This window comes from Camelus bactrianus, chromosome 3 (assembly GCF_048773025.1).
Source record: "Camelus bactrianus isolate YW-2024 breed Bactrian camel chromosome 3, ASM4877302v1, whole genome shotgun sequence".
Taxonomy (NCBI): Eukaryota; Metazoa; Chordata; class Mammalia; order Artiodactyla; family Camelidae; genus Camelus; species Camelus bactrianus.
The window spans coordinates 86251401-86270465 of record NC_133541.1 but is presented as its reverse complement, the minus strand read 5'-3'; the positions used below and the strand labels follow the sequence as shown (position 1 = coordinate 86270465).

Genomic DNA, 19065 nt, shown 5'->3' with positions numbered 1-19065 from the left:
TTTCCCCTGTGATATCTCATTTTTATTACTCTTTATCTTATCTTCTTCAAAGATACTAAAAGAAAGTCCAAAAGAAGGCTCAGAGATTAAAGATATTTAAGAATTCTAACTTCCAGTGTTTCTGGTATTACCTGGGTGAAGAAAGGAGTGACTTGCCCTCTGATTTCTGGGCTTCTAGAAGTTGTTGGAGCTGGTTCTGCAGTGTGACACGTTCCACTGTCTGTCTGGGAAAAACAAACCAAAATACATAAGCTCTCTGACACACGGCTACTACCATAAATAAGGAGGTATATACATTTTTTCATGATAATTTGCGATAAGTTGCAATAAATCCAAAAGCCTTACAAATGTGCATAATCTTCATCCTTATACTTCAGAAATTTTCCTAAGGATACAATCAAAAGTACCTGAAAAGATGTTTATTATGCATATTAGTAAAAAACTATATGTAACATATATGCTCATTAATAAGACTGAGTAAATAATTTATAATTATATGAAGGCAGCTATTAAGAATGATAATATATTTGAATATCTAGAAAAAGTTTCCCTAATATCTGTACAGAGATGTAGAAAAAGTTTCTCTTATATCTGTACATATATGTAAAGTATATAGTATGGAGTGTATTTATCTATATATTCATACACATACACACACAGTGTATTTTTACTTTCCTTAAGCAAAAAAAGGAAGTTAACAAAATACTGTGTGCAATATGATCTCATTATCCCATTTTTAAGAAGAATCTTTCTGAGAGAGAGAGATCAGGAAGGATATACTCCAAAATGTTACTCTTTCTAAATTGTTTGACTTATTAAAGTAATTGTATTAATTTAGCCATCAGGAAAAAAAATAGAACAAAGCAAGAAACCACTTCCACGTTGGGTAAAAACAATTCAATAACTTGGTATTTTCTTACATAAAAAGAAAACAGGTATGTTGACACTCAATTTATTCTGGACATAGAAGCTTGTGTATCAGTATATGCTTTAAAGTTAAGAAAATAGGTGAACAGTCACAGATACAGAAATTGAAATCTGTTTAGAAAACACATTAATTATGACAGAACTTGAAAAAAGTAAATTATACTGATTCTGATTTTAGAAGAACAAGCAGTATTTACTGAACACAATGGTATTACTGTGGTACCTCCACTTCCCCCACCAAAGATGTCCATCACATCCCTAATCCTGGAAGGTGTAAATACGTTACCTTACACGGCAAAAGGGGAACTAAGGGTGCACATGGAGTTAAGGTTACACTGGATTATTGGGGTGGATCCAGTCTCACCACATGAATTATTAACAGTAAAGAGAATGCAGAAAAGGAGATCACAGAGACTCAAAGTGTGAGAAGGACTCAATCTCCTGTTGCAGACTCTGAACATGCAGGCAGGGACTGTGAGCCAAGGAATGCAGAGGTCTCTAGGACCTGGCAATGACCCCCAGCTGACAGCCAGCAAGAAAACAGAGACCTCGGTCCTACACCTGCGAGAAACTGATTCTGTGCACAACCCAAATGAGCAGGAAATAAGACTTTCATCCTAGAGCCTCCAGAAAGGAATGCAGACTGTGGATATCCCGATTTTTGTCTAGAGAGACCCATTCTGGCCTTCTGATCTTCAGAATTGCAAGGTAAATGAGTGTTGTTTTAAGCCACTAAGTGTGTGGTTACAGGAGTAGAAATTTTTTATAGGAGTACAAAATGAATACATTTAGCATCAAAACTGGTAGCAACTCTCGTGAGCAAGGACAGGGGACTAAATGAGTGCGATATAAGTGCTCTTAAAAGGACTGCTGAAATCTTAGACACTGGTCAGTCTTCTCCTTGCCAAATGTCACTGCACATACAGAATAGCTGTTGGCTGCCTAAATCTAATTCTGGGAGATCAGATTCAGATAATACCCTTCCATCAGTCCCAAGTACTCTCTTTTTCTCAGAAGTGGTCAGTCTTAGTCCTAACATTTCATCCCTAAGACCACAGAAGTCTGTGATCTCATTTTTTCTCACTCATTCCGTAACTCACCTACTGAAAACTGAATTGTCTAAAGCAGGAGCCAGCAAAATTTTCCCTAAAAGGGTCAGATAGTAAATAATATTTCAGGTGTGTGCACCACGTGTTCTGTGTCAGAATTACTCAACTCTGCGTTGGTAGCATGACATCAACCCCAAATAATGTGTAAATGAATGTGTATGGCTCTGTTTCAACAAAACTTTATTTACAAAAACAGGTGGTGGGCTGGATTTGGCCCATAGTCTATAGTTTGCTGATCCTAGTCTAAAGAATGAATAAAGAACAAAAAGGCCTAAGAGCATTCTACTTCTCCCATCTTGCAATCTGGTATTGCATGTCAAGTTTTTTAGAAAAACCTTTTGTGAGGGGCTAAAATAGATGAAGAAAGATTATGGTCTCTCTCCTTTTAAAGGGCTTTTAGGGGTCAAAGTGAATTATGACACAGTAAAGAAAACTATCTGGGGCCAGCTAGGTTGACTAATGACAGGAATCTCAGGAGAAAAAAAGGAGTCTCTTCTCTAGATTCTAAGGAAGCCCTCAGAAAGGACTAATCAACTTTAATTTTAATACATGCACATGTGAAATATGACTATATGAAAATATGTGAGCATATGCCTGGTATATTAGCCTGCTAGGGCTGCTGTAATAAAGTACCAGGAACTGCCTTGCTTAAACAACAGAAGTTTATTTTCTCACAGTTCTGGAGGCTAGAAGTCTGAGACCAAGGTGTTGGCAAGGTTGGTTCCTGCTGAGGGCTATAAGGAAGAGTATGTCTCAGGCCTCTCTCCTAGTTTTTGGTGGTTGGCTGGCAATATCTGGCATGCTTTGGCTTGTAGATGAATCACCCTGATCTTTGCCTTCATGCTCACACAGTGTTCTCTCTGTGTATGTCTGTCTCTGCGTCCAAATTTTCTCCTTTCACAAGGACACCAGTCATACTGGACTAGGCCCAACCCTAATGACCTCATTTTAACTTGCTTACTTTTGTAAAGACCCTATTTCCAAAGACGCTCACATTCTCAGGTACTAGGGGTTAGTACTCCGACATACCACTTTGTGGGGCCACAATTCAACCCACAGCACCTACGCTTATAGATTACAATCTCTAAGAGAGCGGAAGGTTGACATTTCTAAATAATAGCTATGTTTATTAACCATAAAGAGTTGGTAAAAATATTTTCGGAGGAAAAGGCACTCAAGACTATGTCCCACTCCCAGTTTTGAGAACAGACTCCCCTGGGGCAGGTGTTTCCAATCCTTACTCCTGAACCTTTCTACGTCATTGGAGCCTGAAGGGTACAGCGTACTAGGGCAAGGCTAAGTGAGCTCCTCTGTTTATTTCTGGTTTCACCAACCTCACTGAGACACACACAGTTAGTGAAAAACTAGGGTCTACAACATAACCTCTCCTATATTATCTTGTCTTTGGCCTAATTACAACTGTCTGCAGCATTCAGTTGGAGACGGGGGAAGAACTGGTGTCTATTAGCGTACATGTGTAGTTTATCCCCGGTTCATCAACAGAGAGAGCAGTGAAGCCCCTGACCTTGAAGAGGTCTACTAATAAAATGGCTATTACAGCTCAGGAGAGCCTCTCGGACTCCGCGGTAAGAGATTGAGGAGAAGGTTTTGTGATCTTTTCTCTGAGTCAAACCTTTAGAGAAAGCATTCACTGGCTCATTTTTAAATTCCTCTTGAAGGATATGTCCACACACTACTGGGGGGAGTGTCCACTGGTGCAACATTTCTGGAAGGACAGAAGGTGACATCTATCCACATTTTAAATATGTATGCCCTTTGCTTTGGCAACTCCCTACCTAGGAGCTTATTTTTAGAAATACCTATACATGTACATGAGTACAAGCATGCTGCTGTGGCAAGATGACTTACTGAGTTATGAACTCATGTACATGTCCCCTTCTGTTACATCCAGACCTTCAAGTGCACTCAGCTCACCTGCCCCAGGGGAGTCTTGTGTAAGTGCACAGAGGATGCTCTGAGGGAAAGGAAGCCCTTTAATTTTTAAGTTTAAATTTTATTTTATTTTTTCTGGTAAAAGCCTAAACTCACCAAAGAGAGAATTCTAGGTACAGGCAGGTGGAAGGGCAGAGGAGTGAAGAGACTTTTACCTCTAAGGAAAGAGAGTAGTAGTAGAAGGAGAAACATTTCCCCAAGCTTAGAGACGAGCAGGAGGGTTTAAGGATGTATACGGTTGCATCAATTACACTTTCAGTCAGTTAAAGCCTCCCACCTACCATGGGTCTTTTTTCACAAGAAAAAAAAGGAAAAAAATTGTTTTAAATAATTTTAAAGTAAGACTTCATGGGGTTTTTTTCTCCCCCTAAAATTTGGGAACACTTCCCCAACCCCTCTCTCCAGGAAAAGGTAATTAGGTTTGTTTGTTTGCTTGCTTGTATCTTTAATGAGGTACTGGTGATTGAACCCAGGACCTCATGCATGCTAAGCATGCACTCTACCACTGAGCTATATATACTCTCCTCCTTTTTCCCTAAAATTTGATTTTTAAGGTTTGTCCTCCTAATCTGTCAACATTACTTTGAGTACTATTTTCGATTTTCAGTGATTCCCTTCCCAGCATGGCTACTGTCATTTGACCGATGTGTTTTCCAAGGACTGACCTTGGTCCCTTCAGATGAGCAGCAGCTCCTTAATCCTTCAGCCTTCTAAAGACCCACCTGATGGCCTCTCCTCCAGCCCTCCTTTATTCAAGCATATCATGGCCACCTCCCAGAAGTGCTTCTCTGACATCTGGGTATGCAACGTGTACCAGCTTAATAATCCCATCAAAAAAGAACTGATTTTAGTTGGATGAGGAGTATTTCAAGTTAACGTCATGCTGAATTTACATACTAAGGATTTTACATTCTGAGGATCCATGAATCATCTGCTTAAATTTTACAATAAATTTGCCAGTGATGCTTACCAGGTTACCCATCTGTTATTTCCCAAATATATATATATTTCTCTTAGAGAAGACTGAGTAACTGGCCCATCTCTAGCCTTTTTCTGTCTCTCTCACGGTCTTTATGATTTGCTAGACTAGTAAGGACAGTAGTTTGGAATGATGCCTGTGTGTGCTTTCCACACCCACCGTGTAACCTGGCCCTGAGATGTGAACACAGAGAGAGGCTTTCTCCCCTTGTCCAGTGTGACTTAAACTCCTGCTTAGGAAGATTCATCTGCATTTTTTTTTATTAAGGATCATCTTTCCTCTGCAGAAATGGCATCTTCAGCATGAATGCTGGCTATGAGGACTTGGGACTAAGGAAGAAATGAGGATGCTGCTGGGAATTCCCTGTACGACTCGCACCGGCAGAAGGAGACTTGCAAAGACGTGGCTGAAACCTAAGCACTGTGACGACCAGTCAGACTTGCTTCTCATGGAACGAACGGGCCACTCACTCTTTCAGCTGTTTGGTTAGCTTCACCACCTGGGAGGCCAGCGACATGCAGGTCTCCACCACCACCAGGTACCGGGAGCACAGTGTGTGTCCGAGGCGCTCGGCGCTCTGGGAGGGCTTCTCCCCCGCGTGGTTCTGCATGGTGACATTTGCTCCGTATTCAACCAAGGTCTATCAGAGAATGCAGAGACATGTGATCATTTCAGGACTTCCCTCTAAACATTATTTATTTTTAATTTTTTTTTTTACTGAAGTACAGTTGATTCACAATATTGCTAGTTTCAGGTGTACAGCAAAGGAATTAAGTCATATATATACGTTTTTCAGATTCTTTTCCATCATAGGTTATTACAGGACACTGAATATAGTTCCCTGTGCTATACTGTAGGACCTTGTTGTTTATCTGTTTTATATATAGTAGTGTGTATCTGCTCCCCACCCCACCTTTGGTAACCATAAGTTTGTTTTCTACCTCTGTGAGTCTGTTTCTGTTTTGTATATAGATTCATTTGTATCATATTTTAGATCCCACATATAAGTGGTATCATATGATATTTGTCTTTCTCTGTCTGACTCACTTCCCTTAGTATGATAATCTCTAGGTCCATCCATACACATTACTTTTAATGACTGTAACAGAAGGTTGAACGGAACTTTTCCTGTTATTCCAAAACCAGTTACCAGAGCCCAGGGTGGGACCAGGTAGGGGTGAGGAGTACCATCACATACAAAAGAGAGGCTCTGGCAAGGGCTCAAGCAGTCAGTATCAGACGCACCCCCCCACACACAATCTACAACAATGCAGCCGACAATCCCACTACTATCGCCCCCATCCCAGCCCCAGGAGGAGACAGGGAAGGGCAGGAGGTGGCTGCCGTCCTAAGTCCTTATCTTTCTGAGGTGCGCGGGGTAGTGTCTGCAGTGAGGGGCTTTGTGCGCTTCAGTGGGTGGGTTCATGATGCCTGTAGGGAAAAGAAGGCATTTTGTTTACCTGTTCCTATTTACTTGGGCAGCACACTTGATCTGTTCCTGAACCTACCTGATCAGGAATAAAAAGAACGGGAGAGAACTGACGTGGTAGAGGCTGTGGGGCAGCCCGCACTCCCACCACGAGCCACAGCAAGGATATGTCCTGTAGGCTGAGCAGATGTTGTAGAAGGGAGCTGGATGTGAGCTTGTTATCACCCCACCAAAAAGGAGCGCGTTCGTCAGCAGCAGGAGGCGGCGGGTGCAACACAGGTGGAGGGAACTGGACGGGGAGGACGGAGTGGGGCGTAAGGTTGGGGCCAGATCCCTGGTGTCAGGTATCAGCGGGGAGGCTCTAGAGGACCCTCTGAAGACCCCACCTACTGCGCCCACCGGAGAGTCAGCATCTGAAGACTGCCCCAGAGGGTTTCAGCAGCAAAACATAGTCAGCTAAAAGAAGCAAGACAACTTTCAGGGAGATGCCATGACCTCTGCCAGTTAAGCAGAGACAGCTGACTTTTTCTCTCCATACTTTCTCTTTGTCCCCAACACTGGAGCCCAGAAGAGAGGGGAATCAGAGTCGAGGGCGTGTGTAAAAGCCCATCAGCCCTCAGTCCCATGCCAAGTTCCTTAAACTCCAAGTCTAATCTGGGCTGGGGAGCAGAAGGCTTTGAACCAGAAATAAGACTGAGATTTTAAACTCGTTTGAAGTAAATGTTAATAGTCAAACACCAGCGACAAGTTATCGAATGTGGCCAAGGGATCGTTAGTAGAGGGGACAGAGATTTGACGGAGCCTGGTTGCCATCGTTAATTTAAAAAAAAACCAAATGCCTTTGTTCTTATGCTGTGATGAAATCGATTCCACAAAAAAGGTGTTACATCAATATTAATTAACTGCCACAATCTGATACATTTTTTGACACGATCAAGGTGAGATGGGAGACCGCTGAATTTATTTTAGTAATGGAAAATGTTTTTTCCCACAAGACATACTTGTAATTTTTAAATTTCTAGACTACTTAGACTCAGAGGTCATTAAGGAGCTTCGTTTTCCTCTCAGTTTATGATCACTCACCATGAAAGGTCAATCTGCCATAAAGCCACCGCCACGCACCTCACAGTGTCACAAGGACACTGCGCTCAGAGAGACTCAGAGTAAACACACACTGTTATCACTCCCCTGGACTCTGGCCTCTGCAGTTTTCTTTCCCATGTTTTCCATACTCAGTCCCCTCCTCACCTCGTAAAGGCCCTTGCTCACCCCCTTTTCTACTTTCAGTCCCTTTGTACCTATTTTCTCACTTCTCACACTGAGCGGAGAGACCTGCTTCCAAGATTATTCGAGTTTCCGTACCCATGGTATCTAGTGCCAAAAACATCATCTGTGTTAAGTGGAGGGATGAACACTCTGAAAGGACAGCCTGCCTCTCTGCATATATTAAAAAGAAAAATAGCTGAAATCTCAAACAGAACTAGTGCCATCAGCTGGTTTTCTTTGGCTTGCAGTCATTTATTAGCCGATAAGAAAAGTTTACTTCAAGTCTATTAAGTATGAGTGTTTCATTAATGGAAAAATGCAGTTTTTGGTTTTTGTTCAATTATTTTTCCTCCACAAAAAGTGAGGCTACTCCTTTCATCTTTCTGCAGATTCTGATAATAATTTACATTTCCCACCTTTCTGTTCTCTCCAATTTCTCATCACTCTTTTGACGACATGGTATCTTAAATTAGAAGATGGACGCTTTGCCAGCGACCATGGGGAAACTTCCCAGACACTTGGAGTATTTCCTAACGACGTGGCTCTCCACGGAGCAGTTGCATGTGAGGAGACAGTCCAGAGAGTATTCTGCTGTCCCTTCGGCTTTCTGGTTTTCTAAATCTCTTGCCTTTCACATCGACAGCTTTCCCAGGTCTTCTCCTGTCATTTCCTGAGTCCTTGCTACCTTTCTGAGCAGCTGGATCTCACTGCCCAGTATTCTCTTTCCGGTACAGTCTACCCTGCACACAGTAGGACCTCAGTAAGTACCTGTTAAATAAACAAGCACATTGAGGAAGGAGAAACAATACCTAATAAGGTGGGGAAAGAGCGCGGCTTTCTTAGAGTCGCAAGAGACACGTGACTTGCTTTGAACTGTGTGAACCTGGTGAGGTCAATGTCTTCTGCTATCACAGCCTTCAGCCACATGTGTCCATTGCTTTTCTCCCATATCTCAGGCAGGTTAGGAAACAAATCCATAGCTGCTGGGTCGTTTTCAATGATAAGAATGGTGTGGCTGATCTGATCCTGCTCATTAGGGTTTCTGTTCGTGAGTTAATTCCAGGCCAGCTCTAATCTGTCTCCAGTTCAGAGCTTTCCCTCCCCTTATGCTCACGTTCTCTCCTTCCCTTCAGCTGTCCTCTCTGTTTTCTCATCCGGGGTAAAAAGGCATCCCCAGGTTTTACATTCACATGTGCCTCAGGCTTCAGGACCCTCGCTGGGCTCCCTCACCACGTGCTGTCAGGGTCCACTTTTTGCAGCTCTGCCTTCAGCTGTGGGGTGAGACCCAACTCCTCTTCTTGCAGGCGCCCCATGCTCTCCAAGCAGCCCCCTGGATGCCCCTCAGGTGGCCTGGGGAAGGGGAAGTGCCTCCCACCTCTCATGGCCCTGCTCCCCACCCTCTTTATGTCACTGAACTTGATAATACTTGTAAGGTGTGTCAGGCTAGAGGGATGAGGCCTCCTGAGGTCACTGGGTGGCCAGCCAAGGCCCTGCCCAGCCTGCCCATGAGCTGAGGGTATGGATATCCAAGGCCTCCTGTAATCAATTCTGGGCCTTTTCGAATGCATTCGAGAAGCTCAGTCCTGCTACAAAGAAAGAGAGAAAACCACAGCACTTGCTCCTTAGCCTACTCCTCCCTCCTGTGAAGAGTTCTTTTATCCTTTTTGTGAAAAATCAGTCCTGTTCTTCAGACCCCTGGGAAGGCGAAGTGTGCTAATGACAGCAGGAACGGCCCATGCCCCATGTGAGGGGCTGAGCGTCGCAGGTCTGGTAGTGGGTTCCCGCTGTCTCAAGAACACAGGGATAATTAACGCCTGTTGTCCTCAGTGCTGAGGCTTTAAGGTAATGCTGAGAGGGCAGGAAGAGCCCCTTTCAATGTCCTGTGACACCAGGGAGAAACTCAGATAGCTATTTATGCTCATGTTTGTGCGGATTTCTGGAAATACAAATACATCAATTTGATTCCCAATTATCCACTGCCATAGAGAAAGCTGACGTAATCCAGATGTTCTCCCAGTGAACATTATTTCCATTTTTCTGCTCTGCTACTCGACACCCTCACTTCTCTTGTCAGAGCAGCAGGGCCTGTGTACCTGAATGCACCCGAGGTAGCCGTGCTGCGAGGCCACGTGAACGGCGCTGTTGCCGGCCTGGTCCACTTCATCCAGCGAGATGCCCTGCTCCTGCATAAACTGAAGGAGCCACAGAAGAATCTTTTCCTATGGACACAAAGACAGTTGGAATTAATGGAATGCCATGTAGAGAAGTCTAAGGTAAAGGCAGAGGAAAACAAAACTCCAACCTAAAACTCTAACCTGAAGCTTAGCTCTAATTACCAAGCTTACCATACGAAGAGAAAATGTCCATTCAGTTATGAACTAAAAATCCGTGAGTTTCTGTCTAGTGCTAATAAAAGAGGAAAGCTCTGAGAATTTGAAGAGCAGGGAGTTATCCCAGCAATGCTCTTGTTTTGCTTACTTATTCTATAGGTGGGAAAACTGACTCACAGAAAGTTTAAACACCTCCTCAAAGTCACACACACAGTGTGTGTAACAGATTCAACACTGGAACCAGAACCCAAGTTTTTGATTCTAAGGCAATGTTTTAGCTACTTTATTACATTATCTGGAGGCTTCTCGAATATTATTATAAAACTCCCGACTGTCGAGATAACCAGCTTCTACTTTCAGTTTATAATAACCTCAACCATGCCTTCCTAATCCTATACCCTGCAGTCAACAGGCTTATAAAAAAAGAGGCTACATCCTAAGTTGCCAAGTGTAAAAAAACTGCACTGAAATAAAACTAGGATCCTCTTGATTTTTCTGACCCAATGTTGGTGGTGTTTTAAAGGTAAAGTTTTCTCTTCTTCCATGTTAAAGGAAAGGCACCCAAAGCTCTGAACACAACCTTTCCAAAGCAAAGACAGAACGGCCAGCGTGTGTTGTCATAATCTGTTTGCGTTCTACCCACTGAGTCCTTTGTGGTATCTTCATGTTACGTTTGGCCTTAGGAGAAAGCAAGGGGATGGGATTTCACTGTTTTAAAATGGAAGAATTAAATACGTTAAAAAAATACAAGAGTGGTAAAAACAACAGCATGAAGTTTAGTGGGTGGAATTTGACATTTAAAAAGATGATCATGCGCTTGAAATAGCCTTGAACCTCTCCTCAGCCTTTTAAAGGATTTTTTTTTCCAGTTATTTGCTTGGACTGGTCATGAACTTTTATACTTTTCTGGATTAAATTTGCCTTCATTTTCTGAACATGCCAACTAATCTGCTAAAGGAATGCTGGATAAAAACAGCCAACTCCTTTTATGTTCCACCTCTGATGAGGGGAATGGGGCACTGTTTACAAAGGCATCTGTGACATCAGAGGCAGCCTGACTATTTGCACCACACTTTTTTTTTTTTAACACAAGGAAGCAGGAAATAAGCCCCTTTAAGGGGAGCAAGAAGAGAAAATGTAATTAGTACCTACAACCAACTAAGAACGCACCCAGGGAAAGCAGGGTGAGCATTAGCTCCAAACGCACAGAGACCTTGTAGGAAGTGAAACCCTCCACTTCCCTAGAGAATGAGCCTGGAGGCCAGGGCTGGGAGTCGGGATCTGGATAAGGATATGCTGATGGACTGAATCTTCTTCTTCAGAGGCAAACTTGGAGAAAGTTGGGACTGATATTTGGGCCAGAGGAGGTGAGGTTTCAAATGCATAAGGCAGAACAATTTCCTTTATTTTTCCTAATTAGGTAGGGAAAACAACTGAATTATTTTGATTTGGAGGCAGGTGATCGAACCATGTGATCTTTACTCCTGAATAGATCTGGATGAGTGGACGTATCTCAAGATAAATGACATAACCAACTGGTTTGAAGTCAATGTCTCAGGCATGGAAACATCCAGAGGGCAGACTGCTGCGCCTCTACTGGTGAAAAAGACAGCCTTGCCCTTTTCAGTGGGTCCCTGTCAACCTTGTGGTGACTTGGCTTGCTCCACGATATTAACCGTGAAAATTGTAGAGTGGGAGAGATTTTAGGGAATCATCTAATTCAAACCCCCTTATTTTACAAATGAGAAAACTGAAGAAGACAACTGTATCTTCTCTGATATTCTAGCAGCTTCTTTCTTTAGTGAGTAAAATTCAGGAGTTCAAGGTATTTGGAAAAGTTTCATATGTACCTTTTTGTCAGACATACTTTCATATTTTTCAGACTCAATTAAATATTATAGTGGTTATATCTGCTGCACATATAAAGAAAATGCCCTTTACTATAATTCAGTGTTTTGACTTTCAGTAATGGATTTATAGGAAACAACACTACATTTCATAAGACTACGAATTATCCTCTCGCAGAAATCTGGAGAAGAATCTAGAGACCTGGACTTTGCAGGGCTTGACGACCTGGGAGAACAGGACAAGGTCTGAGTGAGGCAAGAGTTGCCCTGGCTCCTGCTGGCTCTCCAAGTCAGCTGCAGTCCACACTGTTACATAACCTGCCCACTTCTCCTATGACGACATGGATAATTCTTCTTTATAAGTAAAGATCTTACCCAATTCAAATGCGTAAGACTTACATGAAGGAAGAACCATTATCCTGTTGTTCAGAACAATGCAGGTCTTTGCTTAGCACCTGAAATTCAGTTTCGTGTTTTATAGGGGACAACTGACTTTAATAAGAATCTATGCAATTGGCCTGTTCACTGAGAGATTATATGCAAACAATAATCTTTCCTGTGATATTGTGCAGAGAAGCACTGCTCAGAGAGAAGGGCTGACTACACACTTTCTAACAACCAACATTAGGATTTCTGAGATGAACATGGAAATGGCTAGAAATCTCTTGGCTGTGGTAAAAACATGTCTAGCATCCACCCTCAAAGAAATGCTGTCTGCTCTGATTCTGAAGAACATGCCAGCAGGGATCCACAGTCCTACAATTTAGACAGTGACTTATTTGACAAATATCTAGTAAGGAGAACAGAACAAATACAGCTATTTCGCCAACTAAGAAGGTCCTTGTGAATGCATACATGTTACAGATACATGCCAGGTGCCCAACTCTCCTTTCAGAACTTGAACACATTCTCTCTCTCTCTCTCTCCTTCCCCAGTCTCCGTGTGTGTGTGTGTGTGTGTGTGTGTGTGTGTGTGTGTGTGTGTGTGTGTGAGAGAGAGAGAGAGAGAGAGAGAGAGAGAGAGAGAGAGAGAGATGGAGAGAGAGAGGGAGGGAAGACTGGGAGAAGATATTAAAGGGAGAATGTAACTTCAGATCTTCATAGGTATTGCTTACAGAGAACATCCAATGCAGCCACAGGGATGGGGTGGCTCGTCTCTAAAACTTCTGTCTTACAGAATGCCTCTCCAGCTTACATCCCATCCAACCATCCACACATGCATCTACCCATTCAACCTTCATCTACTAACTGAGAACTTATTTCATGGACAGGTTTCCTCTTCTGGGGATTTTCTGCTTTTTCGGTAACCTATTTTAATGTTGTCTTTTGTGTGTTCTTAAAGTCAACGCAATTTATTTAAAGAGGCAATGAATACATGTGACTTATGAGATCTGCTGGACAGTCTAACTAAAAATGTAATTGAAAAGTATGCCACAGGCTTATTACCAGAATCAATACCATCTCTATAGTTTTGTTACAACCGTGAGTTCTAAAGGAGGCAGCTTTGTCTGTGATCATAGGTCATCACATCTAACATGCCATCAATTATAAGATTCAGTCCAGATTTTGAGATGTTAAAATGCAAAAAATAAATGGCCAGCAATAGTTTCATATTGTCATTTACTGTAAGATGAATGCAGAATCTAGTGATAGTAAAATGTGAAAAAAAAGTACACCTAAGAATTGATTAAATAAGTTAAGGCCCACATAATTCTTTGCCAAATTTCTCTTACTTTGCTTACAATGAAATAAATAATATTTATAGCAATGAAAATAGTAAATTGGAAGGTACCCAACAATCATCACAGCCGACACTTACCTAGTGTCTACTATGTGGTTTTTCTCATTTAGACCTCAGGGCAACCATGTGAAGAAGTTTCTATTATCTCCATTTTAAAGATGAGGAAACTGAGGTCCATGGAAATCTTTTTTCTTTCTTTTTGACATAAACCTATCCAAGGCTGCTGAGCTAGTAAGGGTAGGGCTAGGATTTAAACTCAGACCCAGAAGTTGATGATCTCCATGACACTGTTTCCTGTCTTTTGAGGATGAATACCCATCACTGCTCATTGGCCCATGACCCCTGACCCCATAAAGGACATGCTCCCTTTGTACTCCTTGGGTCACAGAAATCACACTAAATGCCTGTCCCGTCTGTGGGGCATGGCATTCTGCGTAGGTTATGCTGTTTCAAAGGTCCTTGGAGAGCAGAAGAATGCTTGTGCCAGTCAAAGACTGTTCTATTTGCTTCCATCTGCAGTTGTAGCACTTTCAGTGTTGTTTACTTATTTCCACCCCATGAATTCATCTACAACGAAACTAAGTTAACAGAGTATTTCCCCCTTTAAAAGTAAATTGTGGAAAAACAATAACACACAGCCTCACCAGCATGCCTATCGCCGTTCATGACCAGTCGCAGGAACTGCTGAGTCTTTTCTTTTTTTGCAAAAGTGTCTTTTTTTTTTTTTAAATCTGTATTAAGGCAAACCCTTAAAATGGAGAATGCACATAGTGTAGGCAAACATGCTCCTTCTTGGTAAATGTTCAATGCTATGACACAGGTTGTTTCTGTAGCAGGATCTCTTGATCAACAGTCACATGAAGGATTCAGAAACAAAATGATCATAAGTTTGATGCTGAAAGTAAAAGAGAACCCACTGAACCAGTGATCAATGCAAAACAGGCTGGAGCCCCCAAGCACCTGAAGGCAAGAGCTTTGCTCAGAACTTGGACGAGACCATCTGAACCTTCATGTTGGAAGAAAACTGCCCAGGTTACACAAGCAGTAGCTTTGACTTGAGCCAATTCTGTGTCAACTGCTTCACCAGCAATATCTCAATCAAGGGACAGCAAAGCAGGCCTACGCAAGGATGCCCCCTGCTTGGTCCTTGCGTACCCCCAAGGCTTTCACCTTCATGCTCCCTGTGGCTAGTTCTGTTAGGTACAATCAGGCAGTGAAATAACCGCACCCTCTGACACTTCATGTGTCAAGAGGCAGAAAGTCAATTCCTATCACCCGAAGACCTGTCACTCCAGAAGACCACTAAAAACTGCTGGCTACCCTGTGGTTCTGGAGGCTTTAAAGGTAATTTTTACAAGAAAAAGGACACAAATGGGGAGTCAAATGCAGCCCATTCTTTAAGAATCTATATGAGGGGCAGAGGACAATGAGAATAAGGAGAGGAATTTTCCTCTGTACTATCCCTTCCAAACGTATTTACCAAAGAAACAAAACCAGAACACACTCAAGTGCCTGCTTGATGTAGAAAAACTTGCATGTGCTGAATCCATTAGAACACTGTTCAATAACAGTCTTCCTTGTGAAAATATTAGCCTTGTAATGATTCCAAGTTCAGCATCTCCACAGGTTATCTGTTACATAAGTGGCTGTGGCGGATGCAGGATGGCTGGGCTGAATTTGCAGTCCTAATGGGCTTCTACATTTTCCACTTGTGTAGGGACGCTCTCCTGAAGGCACTCCTGGAGTGCCCTGCTCAAAGCTGTACTTTAGGTCATTAAAAATGCTTATCAGCTTGAAATAACAATCTGAATACTGATACTAACATGAAGCACATGTTTGCCATGGCTCTTCGCATAGGTCACTCATTTCCCTATTTTCTTCTCGTCCAACCAAGTAAGTCACACCATCACCCAACCCGTCCCAGAAAGGGCATTTTCTTTTGTTCTGTCCCAAAATAGCTTTAAAATTATGAGAAGCCTGCTGTGAGACTTGAAGAGAGAAACTGGCATGTATAAAGAAACATGTCCCAAGACAAAGAGTGCCGGATGCCCAATTGTTGACTTCAAGTCTCCGAACAGCAATGCAATCCTTTCCTCCTTTTGTTTGGCAAGCTCTTCCAAAAGTGCAGGCAGCCTTTCCCCTGATATCTGAAATTCCTCTTTAGTCTTTACATAAGCAAATGAAATCAGGGATCTGAAACAATTATTCAGACAATCTGAGAATGAATAAAATTCTGTTTTACACTGAGAATGATTTATGAAGACTATTGGTCTTCATGATTCTTTTGGTCATTTGAAAATACTATTCTCCCCTTTGCCAGTCTAAGCAAAAAAAAGCTCCTTCTTTGCAAATGCTTATTAACTCTTATGGTTGTTTGTAGGACACCATGGCTGGGGATCCTAAGTGCAACACACAAGGAAAATGGAGGGACTATTTCAAAGACCATACATTTAGTACAATGAGCTGTGTAAGGTACTCCAAATATCACAATGTATTGTTAGGTCAAGCTGTAAAAAAGACATCTGCAGTTGTATCAGTGCCCCTGGAAACAAGCTATACAAATTATCTACAGAGATGGAGACAAAATAGGACCTGGCCCCAAAGTCAGAGGACCTGAGTTGAGATCCAGTCTTTGCTCTTACTAGCCATTAGACCACACGCAGCCACTTAACTTACTTTCTTCAGTCTTATCTGTAGAATGGGGATAAAAACAACAGGCTCCAACAGGATTGCTTTAGAGTAAGTCAGATAGTGGACACAAAATCCAGTGGCATGGCGCTTGGTACATAAAGGAAACGTTACATTATCTATCTATCTATCTATCTATCTATCTATCTATCTATCTATCTATCTATCTATAGATAATATATATTAACTATTAATTGAAGTTACCATGGCACAAAATGAACTATCACCTAACATGACTCCCACTAAAGAAGGGCTGTGGTAATATTTTACAAGTCTATTTTTAAAATTTGAGATTGTCATGTCTGAAAAATCATAATCTCCTGTTGACAGTACCACAATTTACTGCCACTGGGAAAGTTTATGAAGCCAGAGGGGATATGGTTATATGCTTGAGAAGCAATTTTCTTTGCCACAAACAAATGTGATTAAATCTATTTTAATACAGTGCTGACATTATTTACTTTTTTAAAGACTGAGATTGGCATTCTGTGGTTCCAATTTTTTTTAAGATAATTTATACTCATCCTTCTCAAAGGGAGTTAGTGATGATTTTTTAACTCCATACACTAGATAGTGATCTGTGTACACCAAACTACTCACACTGAGATTTCCTAATGTGGACATTGGCTGTAACTGAGACTTACTGAGTTAGTATGCTTGCTTATCTTTAATGGAAGGAGACTTCCTCGATTAATGTCTTACTAAAGATTTTCTTCTTAATTTTGGGTTCAAAATTTATCATTTTACTTTTGACCAAAGTTAAATATGTTTATTGTAGAAAATTTGGGGAAAAAGTGAAAAATACAAAAAAGAAAAGCCACTTGTAATTCCACCCTTAGTATTAACTACTATAAACATGTTATGACACAGTTTTTTTCTATCTTATTATCTATTTCTTTCTCTCTCTCTCCAAAATTCAAAGTTATTACCAAATTACAAAACAGCTTCACATATCACATTTTAATTCAATATTATATAATAATTTTTTTCGGTAAAATTCCATCATATGGATATTGCTTCATTATTTATTCAGTATCCCACCAGGGAATATTCATATTGTTTGAAATATTTTTTCATATAAAAATGCTATAATGATTATGATTGTTTATAAGTCTTTGAATACATCTTGATGATTTCTTAGGTTGGATTCTGATGGACTAAAAACAAACAAACAAAAAAGAGGTAGATTACACAGCATACAAAGAGAAATTAATTAAAAATTTCTTCATACCTGGCCAAAGCAACCTGCATAATGAATAAGGCTTGGAAAGTCCTTAGAACAACTCAGTTCTGCAATTGCTTCTGTTTCACTCACCATCCAGCGTACACACTCCAACTGACCATTCTGGATTAAAAAGAAAAAAAAAGGAAGAAATTTAAGGTAATTCAGGTTTGAAAAATACCTCACAGATGGTATTTTACCATGGGAAGAAATCACATGAATTTTGGCTTTTATATCTGGATTAATTCATTTATAATATATGTATACCACCTATTATATTTCTGATCAGTAATTTTGACTCTAAATCAACTACAGAATTTTTACTTACTTACAGTTTCATACTTTTATCAGTTATTTTAAAATCAATTTGTTAAGGCATAATTTGTGAACTATAAAATATACTTTTTAAAGTATAATTTGATGAATTTTGACAAATAGATACTCTCTTGTAACTACAACTCCAGTCAAGATATAGAACATTTCCACCCTCCCCTCCCTTCTCCTTATATGTCTAGTCCCTCTGCTCTCATCCCTCTCACCTTCGCCCAGGCAACCACTAATATGATTTCTATCACAAGAGAATAGAGTATGCATTCTTCTGCATCTGGTTTCTTGCACCCAGCATAATGCCTCTGAGATATACCCAAACTACTGCCTGGAAATAGTTTATTCCTCTTTAGCGCTGAGAAGTGTTCCATTGTATGAATATAACACAATTTGTTTATCCATTAACTCTTAGAATAGGTTTTTTCCCTCAAGAAGTTAAAATGTCAGAAGTCCAAAATAAAGGAAGAGAAAATAACCCGGATACACTGCTACTTTCATGAGGTCGTCTCTGATTCCATGTTCACAGTGGCTCTTTTCCACACTGTGCAAACCAGGAAGCAGTTATGACATATAAACCTAGTGATTAAGACGCAGACTTTGGAATGGATTTAAATCCTGAATCCACCACTGAGTTACAAGACTATGAACAAGTTACTTCATCTCTCTGGTACTCAATGTTCTCATCTGTTAAGTAGCAGGGGTTAGTAGTAACCACCTCAGAGTTACTGCAAAGGTCAAATGAGATAAAGCATGTCAACTCACTAAGCACAAAATACTTGTCACCGTATACTATTAGAATGCTCTCTGGGATCCTCACAATAACTCTATAAGACAAATGAGACATTCAACTGCATCCTGGTTTTGCACAATGTGAGACCTTAGTATAGGAAAGAATTATGGTGGACATGGAGTCAGGAAAGCCTATTCCAAAATCAGGACGGGGAGCTAATCTGCTTATTCTTAATTTACTCCTATTTGGATAATAGACTTTTAAGTAGCCAGCTTCCAAGTATGCAAATGCAGAGTCTTCTAACTGGGGCATCTAGCATGATCAGGTGTGCTAAATAGCCAGGTGCCCCATTCAGATCTGTTTCCTCCTGTCTCTGCCCTCCCTGCTGCCCGGGAGGCTGGTCTGCTAGCTCCCTTGCCCCTGGCTTCTGGCTGGGTTTGGCTGATGGAAAGCAGTAGCAGGAGACCAGGAAAAGAGAGAGAGTTTGAGGTCCCCTCTGCTCCTGGCTCCCACATTAT

General features: G+C 41.3%; 1 protein-coding gene across 6 annotated transcripts in view; it reads right to left on the bottom strand.

Annotated features, from left to right (window-relative positions):
- SNCAIP (synuclein alpha interacting protein) overlaps positions 1-19065 on the bottom strand; it is a 142639-nt gene that overhangs the window by 12345 nt on the left and 111229 nt on the right. For all 6 annotated transcript variants that reach the window (XM_074360549.1, XM_074360551.1, XM_074360552.1 and 3 more), the window contains 4 exons: positions 17500-17613; positions 9757-9882; positions 5439-5608; positions 132-224 (listed from right to left, as the gene is read on the bottom strand). In XM_074360549.1, the coding sequence (XP_074216650.1) occupies positions 132-224; positions 5439-5608; positions 9757-9882; positions 17500-17613 (503 nt within the window). The remainder of the gene's footprint in view (positions 1-131; positions 225-5438; positions 5609-9756; positions 9883-17499; positions 17614-19065) is intronic.